Below are 19,262 nucleotides of genomic sequence, written 5' to 3'. Positions count from 1 at the left end.
TATGGGAGGATGTTTGCGTGGGGACAGCAAGAACAGTGAACCACAGCATTCTGTCACCTTCCTTTTATTGTCTTAGTATCTCCATCCAGCCCCCTTGAGTACAGGGGAGGAATAGAAAGCATCTGCTTGCAAAGCCACATATTCCAAAGTAAATATTCCATTTCAGAAAACTAGTGGCAGGAGACTTCATACAAGTGTAGGATAATAAGGCAGAGCTCAAATCTTTTTCCTGCACAGCACCATTTAGTTAAGAAAATCCGTGGGATCACTAAGGAATTTCTACTATATCAAGTATTGCAAAGATTTCTGGAAAGGTACAGCAAAAGTAGGCAGAAGATGCAGATTACAAACAACTCACAGAGAACAGAGGAGAGTTTATTATAGTGTCTTACAAGAGCTCTTCTTCTCCCTTACTCCTAAGAATTACTGTAGGAAGCTTGGGTTTGAAGGCAACATGAAGTGGAACAGCTTTTTACACTACACTGCTCTCCATGAGGAGATGAAACCTCTTCCCTATGCTCTAGTTCTCAATAGGTGCTTCCACATATAGTTTTTCCAGCAGTCTGTCATAACAGCTTGAGAGGCTAGGGAAGTGCTAGTCGCTCTTGAAACAATCCACTCTTTCAGCCTTGTCCTTGGGGAAGAGAGTTGTGATCTCCCTTCTGGCTTTGTAAGTTAACTTACAAGAGATATAAAGAGAAAATAAATGGGTTTGCAAGACATACATGATTAGTACCAGCTTTCAAACTAAAACATACGGTACCACCATGTCTTGTGGCCTATCTGATGTCCTGTCTCATTTTAACAGAGCTGTTCTAAAGTCAGTTCAAATGTCCTTGTGAAAGCTGCAAGATGCCTCTTTATTCTGATGCATCTTCAAAGCAGATCCAGTGCTCAGGTCCTTCAGATGTCAACAGGATCGTTCATGTTATGCAAAAACTAAACAATTCTTTAAAAAAATATATTTGCTGTAACAACTGAAAACAGTTAGTTTACTACCCATAGCTACTTAAACAGAAATTTCAACAGCCTTCATTCCTGATCTCCTAGATCAGGATCACTGCTTTCTACAGTTTACACTCTGGTTGTCCAACAGTTTCTACAGCAGCTCCCACTCCATACAAACACACAAACTCCTATGGCAACAGGCACAGATGAAAACTTAAAAAAATTAAAAACAATCAAGATGAACAGAAACACATCTCAGAAACACTTCAAGCAGCTTTATAATGCAGGAGTCTGGTTAAAGTGGAGATAGTAAAACAGGCAGCAAGACTGAGATGTGACAGTCATTTTACCTCTGCTCACATGACTGCATCGAAGGCACACCGATGACCTTTGAGCCAGTTCAGAAGCTGTCCTTTATCTGTGAAAGTTCAAGTCAATTGTGCTTTGAATAAATACTCCCCTGTAGTTACACTTGAACTGCTGCATTATATACTAGAAATACAGAAAGTGTCCATGCACAGCCCTGAAGCACTGAGTATAGCCCTTGCCAGGTTAACTCATGGACCACAGAAGTTGTAGGCATCACCAGCACACACAGATGGCAGGCACACTCCCACAGAGACACAGCATCCAGAGAGCTGACTGGCCAAATGAAGAATCAGAATGGAAGAAGGATGGAAAGCAAAACTTGCTTGTAGGAGTTCAGCATTCAAGGTTACTACTGCAGAACCCGACCAAGCCGCTGTAGTAATTGGTAGGAGTCTCTGCTAGGATAAGCTCACTACTCGAGTTCACGGTTGGATTCTAACAGGACTCTGAGAAATAATTCAGACAGCAGCTGACCTAGTTATTAGTCATTTGCCTTGTTACTCATTTATGGTTGTCACTTTGTTGATTCTTAAAAATCCCTCACTTAAGCTTTAACAGAAAAAAATTAAAAATCCAGTGCTTAAGACAGAGACTAGCAACTGAATTTTGTAAGGCTTTGGGCTGACTCTTCCTGGAGCACAGCACTGCTTACAACCAACAGGCCTTCTAGTGCCATCGGTAGCACACTCAGTACAACAACAGAAGCTGTACAGATCACAGCAACCCTGAGGTAATAAAAGTATAAACGAAGAGATGGAATAAATGTGAGATATGTATGATAATCTTGCCACCTAGAAGGTATTCTGAAAAGGACACTCTTGCTAATTACACAACAGGAGCAGCAGTGGAAAAAAAAATAGTCAGTATATTTCAGGTTTTCCTTTGTTTTACACACACACTCCCCTTAATGGTATCCATGCAGGCTTCCCTGCAGAACCATCACTAGTGTTAAAAATCAGATCTTTAGTCTTTCTTTCCATCTGTACAAAGTGCAGTTGGAGTTGATTCTGATCTCCCAAAGTGGTTGCAGAAAGGAAAGGAAGCCTTCCTCTCCCTTCTGCCTAAGTCAACCCATCCTAGTTCCCCTCCCTCCTAAGAAGTTTTTAAAAATTAAAAGTCCTAATTAGCATGATCTACTTGAGATTAGTTTCGTCATCTTCTTCCAAAAAGAAAAACCCAAACAGAAAGCAAAAACAAAACACACAAACAATGCCTCACCCACCCCAAAAACAATAGTTCCATTTAAAAAAATAAATAAATAGTGTGTATATTTCATGCTGGAAAAAAAAAGAAAAGTCACAGAAAGGATTCATTTTTGGTTTTCCCTCCCCCGAACATGACACCAGGCATTTTCTCCCCCCTCCCCTGACGTAGACATGATGGTACATTCCAACTGGCAATGTGCATCTGTGTTGAAAATGAGTTTCTACTCCTGCACGGTCCCACATGCATCAGGGAGCATCCAGCTAGCTGCTAAAACAGAGCAAAGGCTTTCAGGTTTTGGGTATGGTCCCTGCCTGTTCCTTTGGTCCGTCTGTTAAAAGGCTCCTTGCTGCTCCCAGGTCTCTGCTCTTGTCTGTCTCCATTAAAACGTGCGCTCTGGTCCCCACACTTCCTGAATCACTGGAGCTTCGTACCCAGCTTCCGCTGTCTGTTTCTGCAACGGCAACACAGAGGCAGGGTGAGAGAGGTGGCCTCAACCCTATTGCAGGGTATTGCAGCAAACCAGGGAGCAAAAGACAGGAGGATTAAAGTAAGGCTCTGCTTAGCTCCACACAAAAATAAAGCTGGCCCCACCATACTCAAAAAGGAAATCAGTCCTTCCTACTCTTTACAGTCCTAGAACATCCATCATGTCTTAAGTGCGCACAACCTCACATGCGGGTGCAAGATTATAAACAATTGCTTTGAAAGAACGTGGGCTAGGGAGCTGAAATACTATTTAAATGAAACATTCTTTAATCCCAAACAATCCCCAACAGACTCACCTTCCAGATGCAGTAGTTAACCCACAACTTGGTATTTCTTTACTCTGCGCTATTCTACCCACAGCAACTATCTACATATTAGAAAATAAATTAATAACTACATCTGACAAGTCAAACCAGCTACAGCTCCTCCAGCCCCCAAGATCACTTACCTTGCCTCTGCTCTCGTGACTGTGTATTCAAACCACAGGATGTTAGGAATGAGGCTGGTATCTCGGATTAAAAAGAACTCTGAAATTGGCCTGGAAATGGACAAGGTAATAGAAAGGGGAAAATAATTAGACTTTTTCTCCACCACAACTTTGATCAAAATAAAAACATAGCACAAAACCTGCTCCAGACTTAAGATTACTATTCTATTACCCTTCAGTCTGGGAAAGGAGCTCCTTGTTAAGTTTAATAAACAAAGCCTTCTTGTTTGGTTTTTTTTTCCTTTCCTTAGACAATGTTTCCAGACTATATTACTTTTAAATGGCTTTGCAATTTCACTAGGTCATCACACCTGCATTAACAAAGGTCTGTTCTGCTTGAAAAGCTTGTCAAGCACTCTGCCACCCCTCACAGCTTTAGTAGGGCTTTACAAATGCCACAGCTGCTTAAACTTCCTCTCTCCCCCACCCATATCAGGCAAGGATATACAATTATTTGTGTATGCATGCACAAGAAAACATGGAGGAACAAGTAGGTTACACAACAGTCAGTATGCAAAACTGGAACAGAAGCCAGGAATTCTCATTTCTAACATCTGTAACTTAGGTGGTTCATAGAAGTTTGGGCAGCCCATTTACAGTCAGGGCTTGCACAGCTACAACTAAAGTTTTAGACACTGAAGTATCTTTACATTTGTTTTGGTTCAGGCGCAACGTACAATTTTTACACCAATTGATTAGGAAAATTTTCTTTGGCCAGGTAATTCTACTACACCTGTGTTACCAGCTCATTGCAAAGGACTCATTTAATGAGCAAAACAGCAATCCACAAAATGCAGACTTGCAGGAGTAAAACCTCCACAGAATGAAGAGACTTACCATGCAGCTATCCTTGGGAAAAGAGGAGTTAATATCTCTTGTGTGAAGGCAAACCAGGCTATGGCCATAATGCTTCCTGCCACACCTCCATATAAGACTTGGCTCCAGGTGTGGTAAAGCAAATAAACCCTGCAGTGGAAGAGCAGAGTCACTAGACAGGCTTTAAAACCATGAAGAGGTATGACTCAAGGACTGATGTTTCACTGGACCCTCAGACTTTGAGCAAGTTATCCTCCAGATGTTAAAAGCAGACATCTCACTTTTTTTTCATTAAAAAGCTGGCAAAAAAGTGGGTGTGCTGGTTTTGGCTGGGATAGAGTTAATTTTCTTCCTAGTAGCTGGTATAGTGCTGTGTTTTGGATTTAGGATGAGAATAATGTTGATAACACACTGATGTTTTAGTTGTTGCTAAGTAATGTTTACACTGGTCAAGGACTTTCCAGCTTCCCGTGCTCTGCCAGGTGCACAAGAAGCTGGGAGGGGGCACAGCCAGGATAGTTGATCTAAACTGGCCCAAGGGCTATTCCATACCATATGGGGTCATGCTCAGTATAGAAACTGGGGGGAAGCAATCGCTGCTCGGGGACGAGCTGGGCTTTGGTCAGCAGGTGGTGAGCGGTTGTATCACTTGGTTTTTTCCTGCATTTTGTTCTTCTCTCACTCTCTTGTTTTTTCCCTTCTCATAACGATTTATTATTATTATTTTGTTCCAATTATTAAACTGTTCTTATCTCAACCCATGAGTTTTCTTACTTGTGCTCTTCAGATTCTCTCCCCCATTGCACCGGGCAGGGAGGGTAAGCAAGCAGCTGTGTGGTACTTAATTGTCAACTGGGGCTAAACCACAACAGTGGGAGAAAAACTGGGAAAAGCCATCTTCCCTGCTACAGCAGTTTCAGCTTAGAGCACTTCTAGTTTGAGCTTAGCTCAGTAACCCTGCACATTCTTCTTCATGTATCTTTGGATTAGCTGAGGAACTATTACTGTTGGTTCCCATGAGAGACTTTACCAAAGCCAGTAACAGGACAAGTCCCCTCCAAGCCACCAAAGCTGGGGCTTAAAGGCTTTCAAGAACATAGACAACATTTTTATGATTTTGTTGCTCTCAAATGTGACAGCACAAAGGCTGCACAACCACGGCATACTTACTGTGATTGCAGCCATTCAGAAAGCTGTATTAATGCTCTGTTAAGTTATCCATGCACACAAGCTACATGAGTCACATTCAAAATTCTTTTCACCTATATATCAAAGCCATTAAGATCATCTTATCTAACCCTCTGCCTAGCACAGGCCACTGGATTTCCTCAAATTAATTTTTATTTGAATTAGACCATACATCTCTTATGAAATTGTCCTGTCAGAATTTTAAAAATAACCAGTAATAAGGAATCAGCTCTAATGTACAGTCAACTGTGCCAACAGGCAATTACTTTCCTGTGGAAAACATGGCCTTATTTCTAGCCTGAATTTGTCTGGTTTCCAATCACTGGAGCTCATTTTATATGTGTATATATATTTTTAAATCTAAAGGGGAAAAAAATCATTACCAAAGTTTCATTTTCTTTATTCACCTTAATACAACTAAATCTTGCAAGTCAAACAGCTATAAATGTTTTTATTAACTAATGCTCAAGCAAAACAATCAGATTGATCAACTGTAGCAATCCACATGCTGCAGATGCCGGTGTGCCAAGGCATGGTGTAATGCTTTCATGATTAGTGCTAGAAAGAGGGCAAGGCAGTGAGGCTAGAGCATGGCAATGGAGCTGGCAGGGATTTGGTACAGGCTCAGCTGATCTTAGGTTTTATAAATGCTTCTGTGAAGCACCACCCATGTAACACCTTTGTTTGCTTATTTGAAGGGTCTCATTGCAACACAGCGACCTCTGCAAAGCTCTGACTTGTACAATGCAGTCATCGAGAATTAGATCAGAAACACAGGATAAGGAATGACAGGTCTGCTGGCTGTTAAAGGCCACAGGACTGTATGAGAGCATAAGACAAACAATTGCTCCATACCTACTATATGAGACTAGCAAAGCCACTGTGACGAGGCAGATGGACAGCACATGTCGCCATAGTAAATCCAGAAACCTCGCATTGTTTGTTTGGTGCATTCTGAAAGAGATGGAGAGCCATTAGCACAGTGGCAGGGAGCCGAGCAGTCCTTATCTCTGTTCTCGCTATCTCTGAAACCCTAGGAAAGCTCTAATCCAGGGGGGTCATGGGTAGCTCGATACCATCCCAGCAGCAATCTGTCCCACTGGCAGCAGTTAGAGAAGCCAAAAAGCCATACTTCTCTCTCTCCAACTGTTAACAGGAATTTGCTGTGATGGAAGGCAGAATGCTCACAATTACTGCAACTGATGTGAAAGGCACATGCTGAGCATATGCAACAGGGAGCCAAGACATCAGAGTCCCTCCATCGTCCACAAAGGTAGGAGGAACTGTGAGTTTTGTCTTCCTCCATACGTGGAGCCACAAGACAGAGCCATGCCCCAGCGAGAATTTCAGAAAAGCACAGCACGTAAAACCAGTACTTGGTAAGGGAGATGAACTAAAAGGTCATGCAAGTGGGCAACAGGTATTACCTAAAAGATTGCAGACAACCCCACTGACAAAACTGAGTAGACACATGAGAAAGCAGCTCTTCTTTCCTCCTCCCTATTCCCCCCCTCTTCCCTCACACTGGTGAATCACCATGGCTTAGAAAAAGCAAATCGGGAGACCTGTACCCAAATAGGCATAGGAGGCCCACCCGTACCCTTCAATTTTCAGTAATGGTAACTACAGTCCTACATTCAGGTTGAGATAGACATGCTTCATCCACCCTAGCCAGAGAAAATTGTGCAGTTCCTCAGATTTAATTCCATTATGCCACTTAAGTGGCACATGGTAAGGGAGCCATCTATTTGAGGTGTTTCAACATATTAACAGCCAAAACCTACATTGAATTTTTACCTTAAATAAAGGAACAGAAAGGAATAGACAGAGAAAAACCACATGAATTGGGAGTGGCTGGACGGCATCCCATATTTTGTGGTCACTGTTGAATGGGCTTCTGGGAAGAGAAGAAGAAAGAGTATGGTCAAGGTCTACTCTGTACATAGCAGCTGGAACGCTCCAGATGTGAAGCCAGACCACTCTGCTGGAGTATGTGCACATGGGTTCACAGGACACGTCTCTGCTCAGACGGCTCTGCCAGCCTTCTTACACCCAAACATCCAAAGCCAACATGAGGCAAAGGGGAAAATACCCTCTAACACCCCACAGTTTGCATTCCACTCAAAACTCAACCGACACCATGACACCAATGGGCCATACCATACCTTCACAGGGACGAGGCTCCCGGATTACATTTTTTATTAACCAGTTCACTCCCTCGTTGAAAGCCAGCCCTCCCAAGAAAGAGATCTGTGAAGGCAAGACAACTGTGTCATCCTATCTAAAAGATCCATCTACTTACCAGGCTCTCTGTTGAGAAAACCCCAAATCCTATGTTTCTAATTTTCTTTTCTGACTACTAGACTTAAAACCAATGGCTTCAAAGTCCTCTACCTAAGGAAGAAAAGCATTTCTTTTTCAGCCCACTTTGTGTACTTGGCAACACACAGTGTATATGCAGCTTTTCAGCAGATGATACACAGAAAGAGACAAAAATGGCACTGTATAGCAATTCTGTTAGCATCCTTCCACCAGAAAGTGTGGTAAGTGACATTTTTTTATAACAGGGCAGGTTTTAAGGGATTGTCTTTCCCCGACGACCAACAGGGGGAGTGCACACACTGTTACTTGGGTAAATAGCTTAGAAGAGGTGACTTTTTAGCCTTTCTTGCTTTTCCCTCTAGTTTCATCTTGAAATTGCTGTCTTCAGTCTAAAATGAAGTCACATTCTGAACTGAGCCAGACTGGTAGCATTTATTTTTACTCTTTAATTCCATAGTCCATACACCTCCCCTAAATTAGTCCTGCTGCTGTGATCAAATTCCCAGCTGGTGATGATACTTTGCCTCCTTAACACTCAGTCCCATTCCAGATGACGAAGCAATTTTTCACTCTATGTCCTGAGCTACGGGTCAGGCTGCTGCAAGTCAGCTAGCGTCTCTCTCCAGCTCAATGGTGACTTTGCACATAAAGAACTGGGAATAACCTCAACACCTGTCTCATTACCAACACCTAATAAGCCCCTGTATTCAAAAACCTATGAATTTGTGCAATAGTTAGTCTAGCTTGTTCTCTCTTTTGGGTCTACAAGAAACCTTTGGGTTGCCAAAACTTAACAGCTGCCTCTCCTAGCTAGCATCGGCTTAATAACCTAGAAGTCCCACTCCCAGGTCCCTTGAGCCACTGGTTCCCATGACACCATGGCCCTGTATTAGAAATCTGCTGCCAAAATCCTTTCACTGGCCCCTATTTTATCTGTTTACTGAGGGCAAATGTTACAAGAGGTTTATACCTCCTAAAGGGAATTTATCCATGACACTGATTCCCAGCTACCTGTCAGAGCAGACAGAAAGCATTACATATTACAAAGAAGTCCCTTGTTGGTCATTTGGACAGAAGCAAGTCTCTTCTGTCCCTGGTATTAGATGCACAGCTGGGAAGCAGCCCTTATAGACAGATCCACTCCCTTGGGAATCTGTAGGTTTTATTTTGTATTCCATTTTCTGCCTCAGTAGTTCAAAGAAAGCACATCCTACTGAGTTACAGACACCATCCATCTCCTGCATAAGCTGCCCATCTTGCAGGAACCTACCAGTGCTGTGATCCTACTGGATCTTGGGAGTGTTCCTACTCTGCAACAGGATTCTTTAGTTCCTCAGACATCTCTCTCAATGTTTTTGGACAGATAATTCCCCAAACATACCACAGAGTAACAGAAAAGTCAGCAAAGGCTAAGCAGTCTTTTAACCTGGTACAGGTGGTAAGTGTCTCCTGCTGTTCTTTGACAGGAAGATGCCCTTACCTAAGCTTGCTCTTTAAAGAGAGAAAAAGAAGTGTGAATACAGGAGCACCAGGTGACAAAGGAAAATACTTTTGTCATAAGGAGAAGCTGGGGAGGGAGAGAAGGACTCACCGTGTGAAGCTCTCTCTTGAATATGATGAGTGTTACAAAGCCAACAATAATGAATATTGGGCCAAGACTCAAATAAGCTAAAAGCTGACCAGAGAAGTCACCTAGGGAAACAAACAAGAGAAACAAATCAGTTTGAACTTCACTTGTACTCAGCACTGCAGCAAGTCTCCATTTTGCAGACTGACTACTGCTGCTCCAGCCTGAGAGGAGCCAAAGCAAGGAAGACAGCAGTGCTTACGTGTAGGTTCAAAAGCAGGGATGAGAAGAGCTTGGCATCATTCAGCAGATATTACTGCCAGCCCATTTACAATGACCATGGGTGTGGGCCCAGAGTCACTTTAATCCAACATAAGCACAGGCTGCTGCAAAAGAGGCAGCGTCTTTCCCTCCCCCTCATTCATATTGCCTCCCTGTGCCAGCAATTACCAGCAAACACTCCCCAAACAAATCCTTTCCCACTCCCTTACTAAAATGCATTAGTTTTCAGCTGGATCAGCTCCCTAATCTGTCTCACCATGTGTCTGCATGAACACTAGCATTAGCAAAATGGGGAGGAAATAAATAGCTAAACATAGCAGGAGATAAAGGAAAAAAAAGGAGACTGCTTTTTAACCAGTAGCCCACTTGTATCCCACAGAAGTGACTTTGAGCCTCCACCCCAAATAGCTAACAGTCTAGTTATCCCTCAGGAAGAATTGGGGAGCAGCAATGGGACCTCACAAGAGGTCATAAAGTACCTCAAAACCTTTATCCTGAACTATCACAGACACAGAAGTAAGCAAACAGTAAAGAGCAGCTGTGTATTTTGATCTAAGCTTCTCTTGCCTCTGTTCCCTGAAAAAGGACACATACAAAAGTATTTGGAGAGAAGATGTCAGCATAAATTCCACAGAAACAAAAAATTACCAGAGTAATTTTGCTCCAAGATCAGCAATTCACATCAGGAGAGCAAGAACTATCTACCAGAGAATCTTTTAAAGAGAGTAGTCACTACAAAAATGCAGTATGAACCCAGTGAGCAAGTCAAGAGACAGGGGACTTCCTATATTGGTTCTCAGAGACTAGATCTTCTCCATCCCATCACTGAGCACAAAAGGATCAGCCCGCACATAAATTTATCCTTCCTCCCTCCTCTCAAAAGGAAACAGGATGCCTCTGCAAGGCTGAGCATTGGACTCATTCCTAGATCAATTCCACTGCAAGATACTGAGTCTCCCCAGCCCACACACTCAGATTTTAAAACAGCACTTAGCAAAATGGACTTTAACCTCAGCCTCCGAATACTGGAACTGATAAAAAAAAAGTTATTGCACTGCTACAAAGTTCATGCTGCTGATGTTATTGCCACATAGCTGTGGTTCATCAGGTACAGTGCACAGATCCCTCTTGAATTCCAGACTCTGGGTTAGATTTGGAACCAGCAACCTCATCAAGCAAGGATTACTTTCAGGAGTTTTAGTTTGCAACACCAGTGAAATTAGGAAGAGCTGGAGGACAAGACCCCCAAGAATAATGGGTTTGCACTGAAGTGAGGTTCCATTTTGTTTTTAACCTGAAAAAGCATTAGAAGACACCAAATTTGAAGCTTTTCTTGCACCATATGGCAGGTTCGCCTTGCATCAGGTGGGTTCCAAATGCAGAACAGCAATATATTATGGTAATGCAAAGTGAATATAAGTGACAGTATCGGTTACCTGGCAATAGCAAATCAAGCTCCCTATGGTTTTACATAAATCACAAACTCTCTACAAAATTAATCCATCTTGAACGATGAGGGAATTCATGAGACAAACCACCAGACAATCAAAACTACCCTGAAAGCCTTAGTAATACTTTCCAATAGTCTCAATTCCAGTGTTACCAAATGAAGATAGCTCCTCAGCAAGGAATCACCGTGTTTCAGGTCATTCACTTCGTTAACCCATGGTACATAAAGGCTTAGCACTTCAAGACTAAAAGCCATAATTTTGTCAAGTAGAAAACCAAACCAGATTATTTATTTTCTCAGGGGGGTTCTATTTCTTGTGCAGGTGGTAGAAGAATACTTAAGGAAGTAGTCTTTTAATTTAAATAGCATCAGCAGTACCAAGCTCAAAATCCTCCACTATGTTATATGATAATATACCCAATAAATCAAGCCACCCAGACTTCAACAGCACACAACCCACACTTGAACCTGAGGCAGAGAACCAGAAACCATCGCTCCCAGATGCTGCCTGCAGGCAGAGTACCAAGTCCTTTACTCAGACAATCTTAACACAATGGCTCCCCAAGCATTTCAACTGTCCATTTAAAATAGAACAGAGATAGCATTAGTAATATTTCATATTACTGTGGCTAACAGCAATCAAACAGAATCACATTCTGAAGCCGCTTTCTCTAGGGGAGGAGGCAAATAAATAGCTGTGCACTAACTGAAGGCAGCACTTTTGCTAGACCCTGGGAGCTACACCAGGAACTCACTAATGCCATCATAAATGTACTCGCTAGATTAGCGGTTTAAGGCAGAGCTGCACTAACTAAAACCAGCTCCGAAATGATTGGAAATCCCCAGTGAAGAAGGCAAAGCGAGCTCCGAGAGAAAGACCAGTGCTGATCACCGCAGAGCACTCCCGGGGCCTCAGAGCGAGATTACTTGTGTCACTTCTATCTACTCTCACGCTCCCGTGCACTCAGAGACTTATTCCCAGGGAAAGGGGACTTGCAGGAGAGCCAATGGTTTCAAGTCCAGTCAGATCTAGCAAGCAGGTGCCCCCCCCCCTTTTTAGAAACATTAATTTTTCTTCATTTTACTAAACTTGGGAGTTTTAAAGCAGTTCCTCCAACCAGTAAGAACAGAGACAAAACCTCTGGAAAAATGCAAAAGGAAAATCTATTTAATACATAGCTTGGGTTTTGTTTTGTTTTAAATTCTGCTTTTTTAAAGTCCAGCCTTCCCTGGACATCATTTGGGGCTCAAGATGCAAAAATAAAGAACCCACCTACCTCATTTTTAGGCACCCAAGAGATAAACAGGTGAAACACTCTACATAGCTCAGAAGCACGTTACTTTTTTCAGCCTTCATTCAGCATCTACTTCTGCTCCAATTCAACATTTTACCCAGCATTCTTTCAGTGGAAATATCCAAGCTTCACCACATTAGCTTAACCTGTATATAATGTAAAAATGTGAATCAACAGCACTCTAACCACATCCTACCACAAGATCTAGCTTTACCACTGCCACCACTGCTTCCTATTGAAGCATCTATTCATGGCACTGCTGCTGGTCGTAGGTTCTTGACTAAATGCATGTGTGCAAGTCGCACGGACAACATGCAGTGTATGTGTGTCCTGCATTTACACCAGTAAATATTCATGATGGATCGTCATTTCCTCAACTTGCGCATATCCTGATATCACAAGCTGTGGGACAGTAAAAATATCTTCAGGAGGCTTTAAATTACAGCATAAAAGGCATGCATCAGACATTAAACTTCTGCAGGAAGATTAAACATAAAACCCTGCATTAAAGCAGCCAAACAACTGAGTGGTATCTGCTGCTTTCAACAGATATTACTTAGCTACAAAATGAGCCTTGACTGGCGAGCTACCACCCTACACAGAAATCACAGCAAGGATTATCAGAACAAGCATTCCTATAGGAGCAACATGTGCTGATACTGAATAGCAACAAGAACTGCTGAGCCAAAGTACATGCACAGCACGAGCACCTTTGCTCCAATGCACCTTTTCACCGATGGGTTGATTCTGCACGCTTGCCTCTCCAACTCTGCCTGACTGTAGTAAACACCCTTCACAACTGAGAAAACAGGAAGATTCTCTGTCATTCTGCAGAGAAAGGGTTTGGCACACCAGGTTTCTCTCCTTAAAGAATTTGTCCAACATGGGAAGAGGAGGTCCAAAAAGTCCCAGAGATTTAAGAATCCCAGCTGCACTGAAGAGAGGAAGTTTTTTTTTCCTTTTCTCCAAATAATAATAAAAAACCCAAACAAACCAGGAACTCAATGTTTCTCCAGTGAAACTCACTCTACAGACAGGAAGTCCCTGAAGATGAGTTTTAAGTCTGCAACAAAGTCATCCCATGCAAAGCAACACATACGGGAAAAAACAACCCTAATTATACACACCACATGACAGGATCTAGTTTAGTTGTTATCAAACAAGAAACCCTTAGGCTTAAGTGAGAGCCAATACCTTCAGAGTAGTATCCAATGCTCTGCAGCAGTCAAAAAGGCAAGAACAACATTTTTAAGAGCAAAACAAGCTGCTGTTACAGCACTACAAAAATTTATTATGCGATTCTGGTGTCACCATCTAAAAAGGGATAGTAAACATGGAAAAGGCAAATAGAAAGGGGACAAAGATAACAAGAATGAAACAGTAGCCACTCAGAAAATATCAAATAACTCCGATTACCAGCTGAAAAAGGAAAACAGAGGATACAACAGTTCTATAAAGTCATTAATGATATGGAGACACGTACAGCAAACATGTTACCTCTCACTGCACTGAGATAGAGAGTGTTTGATGAAATTACTGAGCAGTGGACTTAAAAGCAGAAAAGAAACAACAACCACATTAAGTTACAAAGCTCAGTGCCAAAGATACTGTGAGATCCAAAGCAGAAATGGGTTCAAAGAGCAATTAGACATATTCAGAGTATAGCTTTTATATATCTATCAAAGGACTTAACAATCCTGATGCAATCACCAGCTGATTACTGGAAAGACATACAGAAGAAGCATTATTCCTGCCTACCTGCCAGCAACCTGACACTATGTCAGATCATTCCTTGCTCTCACCAAAGTACAGTAGCTGATATGAAAAGCTTCAGGACCAAACACTTCTGAAAGTGATATCAGGATGTTATTTTTAAAGACTGTCCTCTTCAGCAGCATGCTTTAACACAGTAAAGTAACACTGCCATTGTTGGTTTCTTCTCCCTGTGTTTGATCTTGACATTTACTATGGGTAATATTTCAGTTAGGTCTCCAAGATACCATTACTCAGACCAGTTTGCAGTTGACTACTACCGCATTCATCCGCTGTTTCTCATTTGATCTTGCTCAAAGTTGACATCACAGAAAGCCCTGGAGAACTGAGCAGCCACAAAAGCAGTAAGGATGGGTGTTTGGTGTTTTACACTATATTGCTATTGATCAGGAAACATTAGATAAAGACAGGGAAGATGAGCACCCTTCTGGAGACACCTCTCCCTTCACAATTACAAGCAGAAGCCCAATAATGGGCTTCATCTGCCAGACAGAAATCAGCAGTGACTGCTTTTCACCTGGTCACAGTGAGAGGGACCATCACTCTTGGCAGATGAAAGCTGGGACGACAGCAGTTCTGCGCTGGAAGTCTTTAAAAGACATGAGATTTTCAGAGCCAGTTGCCACAGTGGCTCAGCACGCTGCACTCCAGGCCAGCAGCCTCTGGGATCAGCCAAGAGCAAAAGATGTTTGCCACACAACAAAACAGTGTATGACATGCCAAGACAGCTTAATACTTTATGTTGGTAAAAGCAGGATCTACTTCTCACTCTGACCCCTCTCTATCAGCACAAAGCTACATTAACTCCATTGTGCTGAGCATACTGCCAACATCACTATTTTATAAATTTACATTATCTAGCAGCTTTATGGACCTGGACTTAAGCTGTACACAGACAGAACATAAACAGCTTCCAAAATAAAGTTGGAGCACTTTCCCCAAATCCAGGTAAAAGTATCATACCTACCATCTTACTGCAACTCATTTTTCTAGACCAAAATAAATTAAGAAACTTTTGTACCTCCAGCTGTTTTAATGTTTTAGTCCTTCGTCTCCACTTTATGGGCTTCCATAATTACATTTTATCCAAGACAAACACAGTGTTCATCCCCTCAAAACACAACCCTAATCTTGGTGGTGATTTAGCCCCTCGATGCAATCATCTTCTCCATTTCCCTGTATAAAAGCACTCAATGCAGAGAGAAAATAATCGTGTTATGTCACATTCTTTAAGATCTGACAGATAACCCTTGTGCAGCAATTTCGACCACCTTCATCTCCCAAACCAATCCAACAAATAGTGCACAGGACGCTCTGGGTATACTGCCAGGTTTAGATAAAGAGATAAGACACAGAGATTAATATATCAGTACTACTGGAAAGATTATTCCCCCGTCTCCCCCAAACTGTCACATTAATATATTTGAGAAGCAGGATGGCAGAAGAATATACAGGGTGAAGGAAAATACAAGACAGAAAAGGAAATGCTAATCTTTCACATAAAGTATCACAGAAAACCACAACACAGCTATACGGGGGGGGGGTGGGGGGGGGAGGCAGGGGGCAAGAAATAATGTATTTCCAGCACCACATCTTTCCAGTGTTGTCACATTTCTAGTCTTCTGAGTAAATGGGTACTTTCAACCCAGAAGATCCCCAAGCACTTTAGAAGCTAAAGCTGCCAGGTATTGCACTACTGAGAGGAGCTTTCATGAGGAACTAAAATCCACCTACTGAAACAGGACATACAGCAACACTTTATGGCAAGTTGGGGACTTACTAGGAGAACTAGCAATACTGAGAACAGTGTTAATGCCAAATTTGGATTTTGACCAGACTGTCTATACTAACACTCTGACACTTCACACCCTGCTTTTTCTATTATCTTTGATTACAACAAGCAGCCAAAAAAGAATAGTTTTTCCTATCTCGTCCAAAACCAGCACAGCGCAAAGCGCTGGTAGAGGAGCTCCTAGAGACCACAGTACTAATGAGACACTGCTTAGACAGCTGCTGTCTGAATACAGACCCATTCGCTCTTGCACACTGGTAGATCGGGGATTCATACTACCACAACGTGGGCCAGGTTGCTGGCACGCAGTGCCAGCGACACACAGCACAGGACCTTCACAGGTCACACCACTGCCCCAGCTGGAACAGCCCATCCTGCACACAGGCACTCAACACTGGCTGTACCCAAACCCACCATGCCAAAAGCTGACCTACAGGCAGCCCTGTGCCTGTCATCCTCCAGGCACTTCCCACAGTGCCGCCTGATTGAAGCGCAACACCGGGGCCCGCTCCCAGCACAGCCACAAAAACCGCCTGGCAGCCAAGCCCACCGGAGGGGCAGGGCCACCCTGCCACGGCACGGCTCCCTGGGATACCACGAGGGAACACCAGGGCCAGCTGGCCCTGTGATACACCAAGTCAGACCTTCAGCATCACCCCAGACACCCAACAGCAGGGCAGGGAGGGGACACCCGGCCCCGCCATGCCGCTGTGGGGTGGCACCGGGGCTGTGGGGAGCAGGCACGCCCTAGGTGGGGCCCACACCTCGAGGCCCAGGAGCAGCCACACATGGCCATGCATGCCTGGGGGCTGCAGAGGGGGGCGAGGCAGCGGTGTGAAGAGGGGAGGGCGACAAGGAAGGGCAGGCCCGGCCCCGGGGCCCCATGGCGGCGGGACAGGGCCGCGCCCCACACCCCCCTCCCCCCCCGGCCCCCTTCACCGCCTGGGGCTCAGCAGCCCCTGGAGCACGGCGCCTCTCCAGAGCGCATGCGCAGGGCCGAGTCCCCCGCGGCTCACTATCCGGCAGCGAGTCCCACCGCCCCCAGCGCGCACGCGCGCCTCGCCGCCTCCGGGCGGCCGCTCAATGGCTCACTATTTCGCAGGTGCCAGCCCGGCCCTCAGGGGTGCCGTAGAGCGGCGGGCGGGGCCCGCCCAGGAGAGCGGAGCGGCGGCCACCGGGAGGCCGGGCGGGGGCGAAGCGGAGCTTTACCTGCGGGATACTCGACGTGAGTGAGGGAGACCGGCCGCCACGGAGCGGGGAGCGAGCACTCTCCGACTGCGGCCATCTTACCCGGATACCGGGCCGGGCCACCACGGCCAATCGGAATGCACTTAAGGGGCGGTGCGACCAATGGGCGGGGGCGCGGAGAGCGGCGGCCCAATGACGCTGCGCGGCAGGTGAGGCACCGGCCAACCCACAGCCACCCAATTAAAAATCCAACCCGGGGAGCGGCAGAGCCAATAGCCTAATAGCATCGGTGCCCAATAGAAGGAGGACGCAGGTAGCGGAAAAGCCAATCGAAAGAAAGGCGGGCGTCATTGTCCTTCGTCATTGGCGAAAGGAGAGATGCAGATTAGCCAATCACCAGCTCCCATTGCCGCCAGCTCTTAGCCAATCAGCTGCGGCGCTGGGGTGGCTGGCACGGGGGGCTGAGGAAGGGGCTTGCTGGCGACTTGGCGGGTAAAATGGCTTCTGCTGCCCGCGCGGGCCTGGGGTGCCCCGGCCGGGACAGCCCTCGGGTGCCCCGCTGTGGAGCCGGGCCGGGCTGATGGAGAGCAGTGCCCGCGGGAGGACTCCCCCTCACACCCTCCCTGCGGCCGCCCCAGCGCCTCACGGCCTCCTGCTGCGGTGCTGGTACGCCCTGCCGCCGTGGGATGGGTCCGGGGCCTGGAGAGGGACAGGCTGGGGCTGGCGTGCTGAGGAGCTGCTTGCTCCTCTGGCCCCACTGTCCATGGATAACAACCAAACCATGCTTCTCTCATGTCACCTTTTTCAGGGGTGAAAAGATGTGTTTTTAAAAGGCAATCTTTCATTTTATAAAGGGTATTACTAGAGATGCTACTATGTAACAGGATTATTTCACTAGCCTAAGCATAACATTTCTACTTGTCCCTGCACAGGAGTGATTTAAGGGACAAGGACTAAGCTCTGTTGAAAATACTTTTTTTGCTAAATAGCACTAGGAAGAGGATGGATTTTTATAGCCACGTCTCCTTTATAGCTCTGTAAAGGACCAGCAGCTCCTGTGTGAACACACGCACGTAAAAATAAAAAATAAAGTCCCTGCAGAATCTCAAGAGAAAGCAGGATGCTGCTGCTGATACTCCCCACATCCTTTAAAAGGTGCTGCAAAGGCCAGGCAACACCTTTTTTTTCCTCCCCAAATACTTTTGACTACTGAAATCACCCACTTTGAAGACCAAACTGAAATGAACGTTCCCATATGAGCCCAGAGAATAATACTTACCTGGGGAGCCTGAGGAAAAAGCAGGACACAAACAGTGCAGCACTGCAAAAGTGAGATACGTGAGCAGCATACACAGAAAAGCTTGTAGAAGGCAAATACACCTTCAGACCAAACCACCGAAGTTAATTCGATTTTAAAAAATAAAACTCACAGAAAAATAAATATGCAAGAGCAGCGTAAGAAGTGATAAACATAGGCAAGGGGTTGCTTTAATTTTGATATGTCAGGAAAGCACATGGACTAGGATTTCTATTCCTTAATACGTTCACCTTAAAGTAAGATTTCAGAACAGGGAGAAAACTCCTTTTCTTGCAGTTGTAATACACCTGTTTTCAACAGCAATTATGACTATGTCCAATTAATTTCAACAGCCTCTTCAAAGCTGATACTTTTCCTGGTATTGCAAGAAGAAAAATAGCATTAAAGTCTTATTATTTGGAAAGAAAGAGCAAATACCTTCTTCATCAGAAGGCTGCTACAAGGTAGCATGAGTGATTTACTGCTTTCATTATTCAAGTTAAATAAATCTCCTCCTTTCCAAGCTATTGAATATAGAGTTATGCTGGCAGAGTGGATTACATTTGATCTATGTACCATGACAAGTACTGAAAATTGTGGGCTTCATTGCTGTATTCACCCACTCCTTCCTGAACAGAAGAAGAAAGTGTCAATACACAGAGCAGCCTTTGCTCTGTTCCTTCAGCATAAGAAAGCACAAAGCTGCTCTGGAGATGTAATGAGTATACAGTCTGACACCATGGAAACTAAGATAAACTCCTTTTAACTCTTTCAAACTAACCTTCAGGGTGTGGCA

General features: G+C 44.4%; 1 protein-coding gene across 1 annotated transcript; it reads right to left on the bottom strand.

Annotated features, from left to right (window-relative positions):
• Positions 1 to 38: 38 nt before the first annotated feature.
• DOLPP1 (dolichyldiphosphatase 1) lies at positions 39 to 17,348 on the bottom strand. The gene is made up of 8 exons (XM_075519594.1): positions 17,191 to 17,348; positions 9,414 to 9,514; positions 7,666 to 7,750; positions 7,298 to 7,397; positions 6,356 to 6,454; positions 4,334 to 4,462; positions 3,458 to 3,547; positions 39 to 2,974 (listed from the first exon to the last, which is right to left on the bottom strand). Exons 1-8 carry the CDS (start codon positions 17,264 to 17,266, stop codon positions 2,938 to 2,940), a joined length of 717 nt encoding a protein of 238 aa, XP_075375709.1. The 5' UTR covers positions 17,267 to 17,348; the 3' UTR covers positions 39 to 2,937.
• Between the last annotated feature and the right edge of the window lie 1,914 nt (positions 17,349 to 19,262).

This window comes from Mycteria americana, chromosome 17 (assembly GCF_035582795.1).
Source record: "Mycteria americana isolate JAX WOST 10 ecotype Jacksonville Zoo and Gardens chromosome 17, USCA_MyAme_1.0, whole genome shotgun sequence".
Lineage (NCBI taxonomy): Eukaryota > Metazoa > Chordata > Aves > Ciconiiformes > Ciconiidae > Mycteria > Mycteria americana.
The sequence above is the reverse complement of the archived record's forward strand: the minus strand, read 5'-3'. Positions and strand labels throughout refer to the sequence as shown.

Coding starts and splice junctions, on each gene's coding strand:
- DOLPP1 (XM_075519594.1), bottom strand. CDS start 17,266: ATGGCCGCAGTCGGAGAGTGCTCGCTCCCCGCTCCGTGGCGGCCGGTC. Junction 9,515..17,190: donor TCACGTCGAGTATCCCGCAG/GTAAAGCTCCGC, acceptor TTGTTTCCCTAG/GTGACTTCTCTGGTCAGCTT. Junction 2,975..3,457: donor GTCACGAGAGCAGAGGCAAG/GTAAGTGATCTT, acceptor TTGCCGTTGCAG/AAACAGACAGCGGAAGCTGG.